The sequence below is a fragment of the Papaver somniferum genome, chromosome 8 (assembly GCF_003573695.1).
Source record: "Papaver somniferum cultivar HN1 chromosome 8, ASM357369v1, whole genome shotgun sequence".
NCBI lineage: Eukaryota > Viridiplantae > Streptophyta > Magnoliopsida > Ranunculales > Papaveraceae > Papaver > Papaver somniferum.
In genome coordinates, this window is record NC_039365.1 from 65343711 (window position 1) to 65357713 (window position 14003).

The 14003-nt window shown below is 37.3% G+C and overlaps 2 protein-coding genes across 2 annotated transcripts; one reads left to right on the forward strand and one right to left on the reverse strand.

The window, feature by feature from the left end:
* The first annotated feature begins 6478 nt into the window (after positions 1-6478).
* LOC113302902 (pentatricopeptide repeat-containing protein At1g71420-like) lies at positions 6479-9772 on the forward strand. The gene has a single exon (XM_026551867.1). The coding sequence runs from the start codon at positions 6584-6586 to the stop codon at positions 8879-8881; it is 2298 nt and encodes a 765-aa protein (XP_026407652.1). The 5' UTR covers positions 6479-6583; the 3' UTR covers positions 8882-9772.
* Positions 9773-10432: 660 nt separating this feature from the next.
* Positions 10433-12479, reverse strand: LOC113301656 (putative H/ACA ribonucleoprotein complex subunit 1-like protein 1). The gene is made up of 4 exons (XM_026550442.1): positions 12293-12479; positions 12049-12197; positions 11839-11954; positions 10433-11014 (listed from the first exon to the last, which is right to left on the reverse strand). The coding sequence occupies exons 1-4, from the start codon at positions 12426-12428 to the stop codon at positions 10861-10863; spliced, it is 555 nt and encodes a 184-aa protein (XP_026406227.1). The 5' UTR covers positions 12429-12479; the 3' UTR covers positions 10433-10860.
* Positions 12480-14003: the final 1524 nt, after the last annotated feature.

The following is a 14003-nucleotide window of genomic DNA, read 5'->3' on the forward strand; positions in this document are numbered from 1 at the left end:
TTTAGTGATAAAACTCTTACAATCATATGGATAAACAAATTACAAGAATTCATTACACATACGCTTGATTCCCGAATTCAACAACACAATAACCTGCATTCATTCAATCCTTTAAATGTCGTTGTTGACATTATAATAACAAAGCTAATACTCCCCCTAAAGGAGAGATAGGTAGATTTCATCAATCCGCACGTCTTTGTTATACCAATTAATATGATATGCTACTCCCCCTTAGTCTATGCTTTCACTCTTTCGTTAGATAAACGTTTAAGCACAAATGTTTTTTTCTTTAGTGATACCAATCAATATAAAATCAATACCAGTATCACTTGTTTACTCCATATATTTCTCCCCCTTTTTGTCACAAAATGACAAAGAAACGAAAAAATAAAGGACAACACGAAAAGAATCTTACAAATCTCAAAATAGACTTGCAAACCTATAGAGTTAAGCATGAGGGTTCCACGCACCATTTTTGATAACCAGTATCAAAACCGAAACTTCAGAGTAATTTTTTTTGATATGTTATCAAGGAAACAATTTTCCCAATTTAGTTTAGCAAACAAAAAATCAACTAGGCAACTTAGTCCCTTTGCTAAACCGATTGTACAAATACAACCGCTTCATTCGATAAGACCAAAATAAAGATAACTCTATTTTTCTCATCAGGTTCTAATTATCCATATAACTTAGACCTTTCAATTTTAAACAAGATAAGTACTAGGTTAGTTAACTAGCATTTCTTGTTAAGGCATTCGATTAGACTTGAATAACCGAAACCTCCACTTTGACAGGTCTAACTAAGATCAGAATTAACTTAGTTTCTCTTTTCCGGAATCCAATTGGACTAAACAATTCATCCCTTAAACCTTTTCTTTCGTTAAGCCATAAATAATTCATACAAACCAAATAAATCAACTTGCAAAGTTATTCACCTCAACCGGAAGCAATTGAATCAACATAAGCATTAAAACACCACAATTGCACCGAAATTTTGTAAGCCTAAACAATTGATACCATACAATAAAGCAATATAACAATAGTTTTTCTTAACCGGAACCAATTGAATCACACACACATCCATACACACATAATGGAATAAAACATCAATTGTACAGAAATTTTGTTAAGCAAAAGCAAAATATATATGAAATAAAAATCAGGTTTATCTTAGATAGTAAAACAATTAACTAACAACATTGTTACCTCAAATTTCACATCCACTTCTCCAATATGTTTGCATCTTCTTCCAGGGAGAATTAATATCGAAATATCGTTATGTTGTCATCCTTATGCAAAACAAAAGAATAACAACAACCAACCTTTCCGGAGAAAGGTTGAAAATCGGTTTTAAACAATTGCAAGCAAAAGTTGAAGACCGTCGAAACACATATGATTTTATGCTAAACCAAAACCGCTTCAACATATTGTGACTTTTTCATATTGTTTCTACCAGAACCCCTCATGATCCTTTGATAAAGCCTACCAGGATGGGCTAGAATTTAATCCTGCTAAATCAAAAAGTCACCCAAACCATAAGGGTTCACAACATTATGAGATCGAATATCAAGGTAATAAAACCGAAATCAAACATCCCATAAACATCCATAACAATAATAAAGCATTCAAGCATAGGCTATGCAAATCAAAACCATCACAAGAAAAATTATAAATCAAATAATTTTATTCATAATAGGATAGTTTTATTCATAATATACTTATTACAATCATTGAAAGAAATCAAAAATTGATGTCTATTTCTCTTTGCAGATCTTTCAAAGATCATCTTCAATTTCCTCAAATTTTTCAGGATATTCATCAATAGCATCTCGACTGATATCTCGGATTCTGCACACAGTACCTTGATTATGTTCACAGGCTAATGCATTAAACTTTCGATTAATATTTCGAGCAAACTCCCTGTTACCGATTCCAAGTTTAATAAGCTTTCTTTGGTTACGGATAACAGTTCTTAGTAGTGCTTCCTGTCGATGATGAGTTTCAATAGTACTTAGGAGGACCTGACGAAGATTGATAATATCAATCTTAGCATCCAAACTGTTTTGTACAAGGAGATTAGTGACATCTTACTTTTCATTTTCTATATCTTCACCACCAGATTTCTTGAAGGTATCATCAAGATGAACGGTTTCCTTAGAAGTCATTCCACTCAAGGATTTCAGAAGTTTTGCTTGAGATCTGGTTTGAGAATACATCCTTTAGCATGAGTTCTCAGACACGTTGAGTACATATAGTATAAATACCTTTAACACATACCAAACATATATATATCAGCCTTAAATAAATAATTCTGACAAGATTTGAAAATATTTTCGCATCTTATGTGTTATTGGAACACAACATTCTCCAAAAAGAGATTATCTTCAAAATCGTCATCAAGAGATACTTTAAACACTTACACTTATCCCTTTTTACACAAGTTGTTGTAAGACAACCTTTCTACACATAAAAATGTTTAAAATATCCTTAGGGTAGATTGTGTAATCTCTCTATGTTGAATAAGAGATATTAGTAGGATACCAATAGCCCAGGTGTATGTGCTTCCTTACATCCGAAGATTTGGGCATTGTAAGGATGCACAATCCAATGCGGTTTAAGCATTGGGATGAGGATATTCCTCATCAAATACCTCATGAGGAGATCTTCCCCCTTTTTGAACATCATCATGTTCTTCTTCGTAGGTTTTGAACCCATCCTCTTTGTTAGGAAAATTGCGATATGCAATATCCTCGATTACATCTTGTGCCTAGGATGGTATGTTCTTTGAGCTTGAACCCGTGTGGTCTAGATCTGCCAGTCGGCAGTTTTCCAATGTATCTTGTTCAAGGCACTCTATATGTACTCTTAAGGTATTCATTCCTCGTTGGAAGTGTTTTTCTAAACATATGTTTAGATATACCTCTTGACATGTTACAATAAGAAGTTTCACAATAAGGAATTTATTCTTTATCTGTGAATGTTCTAGCGATTGAGTAAGGATTTCACACTCTGTAGTCTGTTGATGAACTTCATTGGACAAGGCCAGTTTTTGTTCCATATAATCTGCCAGATTTTATTGAAGACTAAGTGTTTCTCGCTTTCCTTCGCATATTCTTATGTTTAGTTGAACAATAAGTTCTGTGATATCATCTAGACTGTCAATGGTCTTTCCCTTTTCTGAGTATTTTTCAACATGTTTGAAAAATCTTTCCAACATCTTCCGAAATCCAGAACCTGGGCAGGCTAGTGAATCGAATCTCTTTTCAAAGACGATTGTTCACTAGGAATTGGAGTCGGATCCAAAACATGTTTCTTGAGTTTCAGACTCATTCTTTTCTGATCAGTAACCTGACTCGTAATCAAGTCGTTAGTCATAGACTTTTTCTTCGATTTTCGAAAAGAATTTCGAGACCGATTTCCATTGACCTTCTCTGAGATATTATTCTCATTATCTTGACATACGTTAATTGAGTTCTTCATAAGTTAAGCCTTGCTTTTCTTATTTTGACTCATCTCTTATAGGTTGGATCGCACCAAACACAGGTTGTTATATCTTTTCGTGTTTGCCTGCTCTGGTACCAATTGAAAAGACGAGGGTACCCAAATATACCTCAAGCTAAAACTTTTCCTACCTATAAGTCCTTTCTACGAAAGTGATTGTCTATGGAATGAGTCGAGACAATGCAACTAATCGGTTCACACTTCGTGTGATCGTCTATGAATATGAGATAGAGACAATACAACAATGAAGTATGTTTACTTGATAAAAGGGTTCGGACTTAACCAAACACAATAGGATTGATTATCAAGTAAATAGGAATTAATGTCTGTGTAATTTACTTTAATTATAATAAAACAATTATAATGCGGAAACATAAAGTAAATGACACAGCAAAATTTTGTTAACGAGGAAACCGCAAATGCAGAAAAACCCCGGGACCTTGTCCAGAATTGAATACTCTCATGATTAAGCCGCTACACAAAATTAAATCTAACTTCGGTATAGTTGAGACCAAGTAACTAAACCTATAGTTCACCTAGTTCCGTCTGTATTCCCACGCCTCCAACTTATGAATAAGTCACGTACTTGGAACAATTCCTTTGGTTCGTATTCCAAACAATAAAGGAACAACAAATATTTTTGGTATCAACTCTATTCAACCAAGTGATGTGAGTCGGACAAAGGCTCTTCTGTTTATCTTAACATAAACTCCTTCGTCGGGTTCTTAGATCTATCTTATGTTCAATCACCAAAGGTAATTGTTAAGGTTTTGCAATCAATACTTTTAATCACAAAGAATTGTATTGATGCCGATCTACACAACTAATCAATCCAATCTACCACAAGGATAAACCGATTATAGTTGGATCCTCTTATACCGAAACAAGTATTGTGCACACCAAAGATTATGAACCCCAAATCAGAAATCTTCAATATCTTCTTTGTCTTCAAATCTTCTTAGTTCTTCAATAAACACATGCACACAATAACTTGAATCTCTTGTGATCAATCATACACAGAATGGAGTCTGTTAGCAATGGATTATCACAAGATCGTCTTTAGAACTAACAACAATCTAAAGATCCCTGTCGAAACTTCGATCTAGTTTGAGTGAATCTTATATCAGAAGAGAAGATTCTCAAGCATAAACAAACTAGGTGCAATCAAAGTTCAACTACCGTTAGTCAATCAAATCAATCGAAAACACAAGATAAACCGCAATTATCTAGTTTCCCACAAACAATACTCGTAGAGCTTCTCAATCCCAAAGAAGACTTTAAACTGAGCGTCCGTAAGAGATTTCGCCTAATTAGGTTACTCTCCTCTCCGAATACGCGGCTTCACCAGTAAAAACACAACCGAGGAAGTTTGTTGTCACGAAGGATTAGTTTGCTCGAAATGCAACCTTCAAGTATTTATAGACAAGGAAGTTTGGACACCAAGGAATTTCCAAAACCGAAATTTTTCAAAGATATTCAATATATTCCAAATTCGGTTTTCATAATTCCTGGAAATGCTCTGTCCAAAAAAATGACCGAAAATCTCTTTGGAAAATCTCAAACTAGTAAATGCAAATTACTAATTCTCATTTTCCTAAAATAAAATTAACAACCTTAATTAAAAGATTTTTAACTTATTTATATTTCGATCCTGGGATTTTCTTCCTGTAGCTATTAAGGAATAACTTTGAACAATAAAAGATAAACATTACTGCACGTGTTTAAAGTATGCCGACATCCTTACTTTGTAAGTCCTCTTTCATACTTACAACCTTGAAACCGATTTTCCACACTTCCAAACAAGTTTAAAATTGGTTCATCTGACTTTCAAGAACTATGTGATTGATTAAGAAACACTCAATCACAAATCATGGGTTTAACGGTTCTACCAAAAAAAGTTTCGGTTCTACCTCCATGTGAGTATTGTGCATAGTCATACTAGCTTTCCAAAATTCGGTTGACTAGGTACTAGGATCGATTCCCCACATATATATGGTATCTAACTTATATGTGTTGCACATGTCCATAGGATCGGTTCCCCTTTGCCTAAAAACGTGTTGCACATGTCCATAGGATCGGTTCCCTTTCTGCTACAAACTTGTTGCACCTCATACAAGGATCGATTCCCCTTTACCCAGATTCGGTTCAACAAAACACAAACTCGATCATACCATCTCAGGTGATTACTTAAGACCGGTTTCACTAATAAAAGTCATACCAATAAATAAGTCAGGCCTTTGTGAATAGTTTTACCAAGAACACAAACAAGTCGTGAGCGGTTATACTAAATCACACATATTGGATTTTCACAAGATATGCAATGAATAACAATCCCAATAACGCCTGGCTATTTCATTTTCGATTCATAAACAAGTTTATGAACTTACTTTTTTAAAACACATGTAAAACATTGTTTCCTATGATGAAATCCTGACCTCATACCCATACATAATCACAATAGCATTTAAACGATTATGTCGATGTCTTATTTACAAAGTTTAATGGTTAAGAAATAAACTTCATATTATATTCCTTAATACTATGTCTATCTAGAGTGTTCATGCTTCGCAGTTTCGTTTTCAATATGCACGACTTGAAAGATACCTTAGGGAATGAAATAGTTCAAGTCAAATATCACTAACCTCAAGTGGAAGGATGATGTTGTCGTTGTAGCTTCTTACTTCTTCACTTCTTCAAGTCTTAGCAATACTTGTAATGTCTCATATCCTAATACTTTCAAGCTAACCTATACGAAATTGACTCTAGTGCATAATTAAACTACTCTTAAAATGAGTTTTGATTAACTAAAATATAACAACCAAACTTGACATACCAACACTTGGTGGGTTCAACCGAGCTATGCTCTAACAGATTATAACAAATGTAAATAGAGTTTGTAATGGTCCAGCTGACAAACTGACCAAGTATGTTCGAAAATCAGGAGTGACTAAAGGGTCGTATAATAATCCTCCTGATGTTATAAGGAGGCAGCTGCTACTTGACAGTAGCCAAGTGTTGTACTTTACCTTCATATAAATAGAATGTATGAAGACTACGGCCACCACCACTGTCTCTGTCTGTCATGATCAGTTGGAGATCAAAACGGGTTTCCCGCTACCACCACAACCACATCATCTTCACTAGAAGATACAATTCCACCACCGCAGTTACAGTCCCACCATCCACTATCACCAAACAAATTACTGAACCTGAATCACTCCTGCATCTCGTGCGCACTCTCTGCGTACAACGACAACTTGACAAAGCTCTCACACTATTTTATGCCCAGGAACGTTTTCATAACTCCGATTTATTTATCTACTCTCAAACCTACACAACTCTCCTCCATGCTTGTGCTCTTAAAAAATCCTTCTCGGAAGGCCAAGCCCTTCATCATCACTTTCTCTCTCTAAACCTTAAACCCAGCCTTTTTATCACAAATCATCTTATTAATTTTTACTCAAAATGTGGTCAGTTGGATTATGCTCAATACGTGTTTGATGAAATGCCTGAGAGAAACTTAATCTCTTGGACTGCATTAATTTCTGGTTATTATCAACATAACCAACCTGACAAATGCTTTAAGCTTTTCTCATGTATGCTCTGTCATCATCTTCCGAATGACTTCACGTTTGCAAGTGTTCTTGGCTCTTGTGATCGTCATCGAGGTCAGCAGGTGCATGGACTTGCTTTAAAAACGTCTTTCGATGAACATGTTTATGTAGGCAATTCTCTAATTACTATGTATTGCAAGAATGACGCCGATGACCATACAGGTGATGGTTGGTTGGTATTTAAAAACTTGCCAGTTCGCAATCTTATTAGTTGGAATTCGATGATCAGAGGGTTTCAGCTATGTAATCAAGGTGACCGATCTCTTCAATTATTTTCAGAAATGCACCGAACTGGTGTTGGACTTGATCGTGTGACACTTTTAGGTGTGACAGCCTCTATCAGTTGTTCTGGTTATATTGGCGAAAATGGTGGTCTTTTGGGTTTGGAGAAATGTTGCCAATTGCATTGTCTCGTGACCAAAATGGGTTTTTTGTGGGAAGTTGAGGTTGTGACTGCGTTAGTGAAAGCTTACTCGGAGCTTAGAGCGGGAATAGATGATTGCTATAAGCTCTTCTCTGAGATAAATGGTAATCAAGATATTGTATCTTGGACAGGGATCATAACCATTGTTGCAGATAGAGATCCAAAACAAGCTCTCCTGCTGTTCTGCCAATTACGTCGAGAGTGTTTGGATCTGGATAGTTATACTTACTCAATTGTTATCAAAGCCTGTGCAGGTTTTGCGAGTGCGCGGCATTGTTCCGCCATTCACTCACTTGTGCTTAAATGTGGGTTTGATGGTGATTTGGTGCTCTCTAATGCCCTAATACATGCCTATGCTAGGAGTGGGTCAATCACATTATCGGAACAAGTTTTTGATTCTATGGATACTCGTGATTGGATATCATGGAACTCGATGTTGAAGGCTTACGCTATTCACGGGCAAGGTAGGGAAGCGTTGAAACTTTTTGCGAGTATGAATATTAAACCAGATCCAGCCACCATTGTTGCAGTTCTCACAGCTTGCAGCCATGCAGGACTAGTAGATCAAGGAACTGAAATTTTTGAGACCATGTTTGAAAAGTATGAAATATCCCCTCAAAATGATCATTTTGCTTGTATGGTAGACATTCTTGGACGAGCAGGGAGAATTCACGAAGCAGAGGCTTTCATAAACAGAATGCCGGTGAAACCCGATCCTGTGGTCTGGAGTGCCCTCCTAGGTGCTTGTAGGAAACATGGTGAAATGAAAATTGCAGAAACTGCATCTATGCAGTTGATAGAATTGGAGCCGAAGAACTCGTTAGGGTATATAATAATGTCAAATATATATTCTTCAAATGGTAGTTTTAAAGATGCGGCTCTTATCAGGAACGAAATGAAGGGGTTTAAAGTGAGGAAAGAACCAGGATTGAGTTGGATTGAGGTTGGGAATGAAGTTCATGAATTTGCCGCTGGAGGTCAATTCCACCCGCTAAAAGATGCCGTATATGCGGAATTAGAGGGACTGATTAGAAATTTGAAGAAGATTGGTTATGTACCAGAGATTAGTTTTGCTCTGCAAGATATGGAGGAGGAGCATAAACAGGAGCAATTGTATTATCATAGTGAGAAGCTGGCACTGGTTTTTGCTCTTATGAATGGTGGTAGTTCATGTTATCGTGGTCCTATCATAAGAATTATGAAAAACATTAGGATTTGTGTTGATTGCCATAACTTCATGAAGTTAGCATCAGATCTTGTTCAGAGGGAGATTGTTGTGAGAGATTCCAATCGTTTTCACCATTTTAGAAACGGTGTTTGCTCTTGCAATGACTACTGGTGACGAGCCCGCAGTAAGAACACATCTCAGCCTCACGTATTATCTAGCTTAGCGTAACCCCAAGGATTTCACATTAAAGCTGATTTGGTTACTGGAATAGTCTCTGATATGCTTTTCTTGAAGTTGAAGGTTTCCAAATGATTATCACTTGGCAGCGAGCAAACAAATCATAACAGTGAAGTTAGACACTTTGGAATCCTATTGGACGTGTAAGGACACACAGCGCATGATGTGGTCTCCTCATTCTGGGATGTGGCGTTGCCATGACCGACCGTCAGTAGGAAGTCTGGGCTTCTGGCTCATCATCAGGCTCGAACTTGGGGCCTTGATACTCCCTTGGTCATTGAAACACTATAAATCGATGGGTTTCTGGAGAACACTGATTCATTCTGCTTGAAGCATGATTCAGTCGTCCTCCCTGTTGCTAGTTCAGGCAGGCTAGTCCAATTTTTAGAACTTCGAGCCTCACCAAGACTTGGTAATTCAAGTAACTTAGTCGGATATGGAATACAACAGCTGGGAATAGTTACTGGGACTGGATGCTTATTAGTTTGTTACACTAACAGACTTAGCAGTACTATTAGCAACTACGGCGAGAAGAGTCATGAAGCACCTCAAAATAGTGGACTAGCAGTTCCGAGTAAATGGCCAGTATCCTAAACTTCGACTCTATCAGGATGGATGAATAAAGATACTTAAGAAATGATCCCCCAACAACATATGTTGAAGACTGAACTGGACTTGCAAGTAACAGAGCATCAAATTTTGCATAAATAAATCATCAAGATCCAAATTTATATTCAGGTTTCAAAAGAATGGAAATGACATTTTTATTACATTGGTAAGTAGTTAAAAATGTGCACAAAACCGGATTCTCATAATGCATTTCATATTTCCTCAAAGATCGTCGGTTGGATGAAAACCGGAACACACTCATGGTGCTGGTTCTCATAATGCGTTTCATATTTCCTCAATAGCTGCATTGGATGGATGAAAACCGGAAGATACTCATGGTACCTCGAGTATGTTTCTCGAGTCATCATTTAAAGCAAGGTGGAGGAGACCAGTTTTAAAAAGATGGAATCTGGCAAATAGAGTGCAGGATACCAAATTCTTGATGGCAAATAGAGTGCAGGATACCAATAAACAAGAGGATCAAGTAGTTGGAAGAAAACAAATTCTTGATGGCACATCCATAAGCAAAGAACAAAAGACAGTTCGGAGATGCAGCTTCCTGGGTCGTGCTTCAAAGCGAATCTTCTAAACAATTAGAACCCAAACGGGGGGATAAAACTCTCTATGAATCTTCTAAACAATTAGAACCCAAACGGGGATAAAACTCTCTATGATAGTACATTAATTAGGTTCAAGAACAGATATAACATTAATTGTGCATTACAAGAAAACCAAATAAAGAAAGGAAGAAATACTGAAATACTAAACAATCTTTTAAGTATGCATTACAAGAAAACCAAATGAAAAGACAGAATAAGCAAAATACAAAACAATCTTTTCAATCTGAATAAGAGTTCGAGGATTGTAAAAGTAAGTTAATGATGATGAATCAGAATACTTATCTGATGAATGAGAATTCATTAATCAGAGATGTCTAACAACAAAAAGCAAGACAACCCAATGCTTAACAATAGACAGCACTCGATAGTAATAGTTGTTCATTGCTTAACCTATCTGTATTACAAGCTATATCATGAGAAAATTTAGCTGACAGATTAAAGGAGCAATATTACACTGATGAAACCCGTCTTTTTTCTTTTTCTTTTTGGAGTTCTGATATAAAATTTGTATTTGCTTGAGTGATAAAAAGAAACACTACATCATTAACAGCGAAAGGAGTAGCACTAATGCTACAAAAACCATGCTGAACTTGGGCATTTAAAGTACTTGAAATAAGTCCACCAAGATGACTGAGAAAATAAAGTGAGACGAATAAGCAGAAAAGATTACAAGAGAGGACTGCTGCTTTAAAGTACTTGAAATAAGCCACCACGTCCACCTCTAGGAGGACCTCTGCCACCCCTTGGAGCACCCCTACCACGAAAAGGAGCACCACGACCTCCTCCTCTGGAGCCACCTCTTCCTCCACGACCACCTCCTCTAAAAGCTGATTGTGAACCCCTGCATTGCGAATATCCATGTGAGAAGATGAACATTCAAACCACAAACAAACCACGATACTCTGGAAAGGAAAGGAGACTAAATAGACTGATGCACGCAATGCTATAGGTGGCCCCAAAATCAATTTCCCACAGTTGCGAAAGCCTCAACAATAAACAGTCAAAAGCGTATATAATAAGCATGGTAAATTGATTCTGCAAACTCTATGGTATGTCACCACAATTAAACATTGCTGTAGCAAGCTTTGATGAAAGGTACAAATAACCCTCTCCAGAAAGCCACATCTAAAAATACCAAAACATTTTGGTGACCAGAACCAATGATTTCTATCCGGAAGGAAAAGAAAAGAAACTCCTAAAGCAAACTAGAGCAAATTCTTAAAACCTAGTCTGACTCCATGTTTGTTTACTCCTGACTCATCTGAGTCGTCTGGATCTGAATCATCTGGATCTGAGTGAAATCACCTGACTTATCTGGATCTGAGTCGATATGTTTGTTTTGAGTCAGATCTGACTCATCTGACTCGGAAATAAGTGAGTCAGTGTTTTGGTCCCATGAGTCAGGGGTATTTTGTTACCTGACTCAAATGAGTCCGAGTCAGGAGTTATGTCTGAGTCAGAGGTCGAGTCAGATATGACTCAAAATGGAAAACAAACGGTCTGACTGCTGACTCGGTCCGAGTCAGAGGTTGACTCAGATTCAGACGCCGAGTCAACAAAGAAGCATAAACAAACAAGCAAGCAGCAAAGAAGCATAAACAAACACTTAAAGAAATCAAAAATGAATTTAAACTTTTCGGTAGATCATGCTGAGGATAATCATACTTAGGTTGTGGAAGGAATCTCTCTAATGGTAACAATTTTGCTGGATCAATATAGAATTTGTCTCCCGATGAATATGAAGTTGCAACAATGCCTTCCATCATTTTAACCGAAAATAACTGCAGCCAAACAAATTTAAATCACAACAACGAAAATATACAAAGAAGTTAATGGAAATGATCTCCACAGAATAAAGACCTCTTAAAAACTTACTGATTCATGGATAGGACCAAAGATTTCATCGACTTTGTCAATCTGGGTTTTGTTCTGCAAATAGATTGGAGCATTAAAATATGGAATCTTTGTATGTGTTAGCTTCGTTACTGCATCACCCTCGCAAGCATGTAAGAAAGATGAAACCTCTGCAAATACAACAATACCAAAATCAATTAGGTAAGAAAAAAATGGATTAAGTGTATCACAAAACAAGAAACTAAAACCCTAGAGAGAGACTGACCTACGACTTCAGAAGGAGGACCTTCATCTCGAAAGCCACCACGACCACCTCCAAACCCACGACCGCCACCCCCAAATCCTCTCCCACGACCACCGTCTCTACCTCTGAAACCACCACCACCTCTTGGAGGGCGCATTTTTGCTTTCTAGATGAATAAACCCTAATACTAATTTGGACCAGAGGAAGAGAAAGATGGACTGAGAGAAGGTTTTATCTAGGGCTGCACAACGGGTAGGGTGGGTAGGATATGCCTATACCCGCCACCCTACCCGTTTACTGGCGGTTAAGAAAATCCTTACCCGCCACCCTATCCGTCAAATAATGGATAGGGTAGGATACGATTAAAAAACTGGCGGGTAGGGTAGGGTTGGCGGGTATGGATAGGGTATGTGCACTCCTAGGTAGGGTGGGTAGGATATGGCCTATACCCGCCACCCTACCCGTTTACTGGCGGTTAAGAAAATCTTTACCCGCCACCCTACCTGCCAAATAATGGATAGGGTAGGATACGGTTAAAAAACTGGCGGGTAGGATAGGGTTGGCGGATATGGGTAGGGTATGTGCACCCCTAGTTTTATCCTTCTAGGGTGTAAGAGTGTGCTTTGTTATTGCGAGCCTACAAATCACTAAAACACAACATGCCTCTTGAGGGCAAAGTAAATGTCACTAAAGCACGACAACATGCCTCCTCAGTAGCAAGTCCAGTGGAGACTTGCAAAATAACTTATTTGATGGTCCATATGGATGGGCAAACTCATTCTCTCGCAGTGGGAAAAGAGAATAGCAGGGATGATTCCTTGATTGGGATGTTCACTCCAGATTGAGCCGAGTTTCGGTTTTCAGCTGAAATTGGTCGTCTCCGTCTTCGATATCAGCGGGTATGTTTCTAACCGGTAATCCAATGGCTATATGTAAATCATGCCTATATAAATCTTCATTCATCCATCAATAAGCTCATACTATTTCTATTTATTTTCTATTTTCACAGATATCATCAAAATTCTTTAATATATTTCTTATTTCAATCTTCCAGTTAATTTCTTTTTTCTTTTTATAGATCCCGATTTGGAAAATGAGAAAGCGCGGACAGTGCGCTACTCTATCTCAATCAACAACATGTGTGGATGCATCAGTTGGATCAGATGGATGAAGATATAAACGATAAGAGAACGATGACGAATGTCATGATACAATTATATACAGGGCAAGTACGCGAGCTCCAGAATCAAGAGCAAATATACGTGGAGATTTCGAGAAGAAAGACATCAACAAATGATATGTGATTATTTATCAACGGATGTGTGTACTTTGATGAAGATTTTCAACGTCACTTCTGTTTGCCGCAACACTTGGTTATTAGGCTTACCGGAGTGCTTTATCAGGTAAACCATAAATTCAACTATCAAATTGATGCATGAAATGTAGAAAGGATATAGTCCTGAATAAAAGGTCACTGCAACCCTAGGGATTCTAGGTTATGGTATGCTAGTGAATGTCTGTGATGAGTATATTTGTTTGAAAAAAACAACAACATACGAAAATCTCAGTATTTTTGAGAAACTATACTCAACCATTTTGGTCCACGTTTTATACGACAACCAACACAAGATGATACCGACCGACTACTAGTTGAAAATGTGAAGAGAGGCATTCCCATATGTTAGGTAGCCTTGATTGCATGTTTTAGGTGTGACATGGATGTCCTTATGCT

Bases quoted from the DNA above. Each gene is read 5' to 3' on its own strand.
- LOC113302902 (XM_026551867.1), top strand. From the start codon at position 6,584: ATGATCAGTTGGAGATCAAAACGGGTTTCCCGCTACCACCACAACCAC.
- LOC113301656 (XM_026550442.1), bottom strand. From the start codon at position 12,428: ATGCGCCCTCCAAGAGGTGGTGGTGGTTTCAGAGGTAGAGACGGTGGT. The intron at 11,955-12,048 runs GTAAGTTTTTAA...GTTTGGCTGCAG, and splicing joins TTGGTCCTATCCATGAATCA to TTATTTTCGGTTAAAATGAT. The intron at 11,015-11,838 runs GTATGATTATCC...TTCGCAATGCAG, and splicing joins AGATTCCTTCCACAACCTAA to GGGTTCACAATCAGCTTTTA.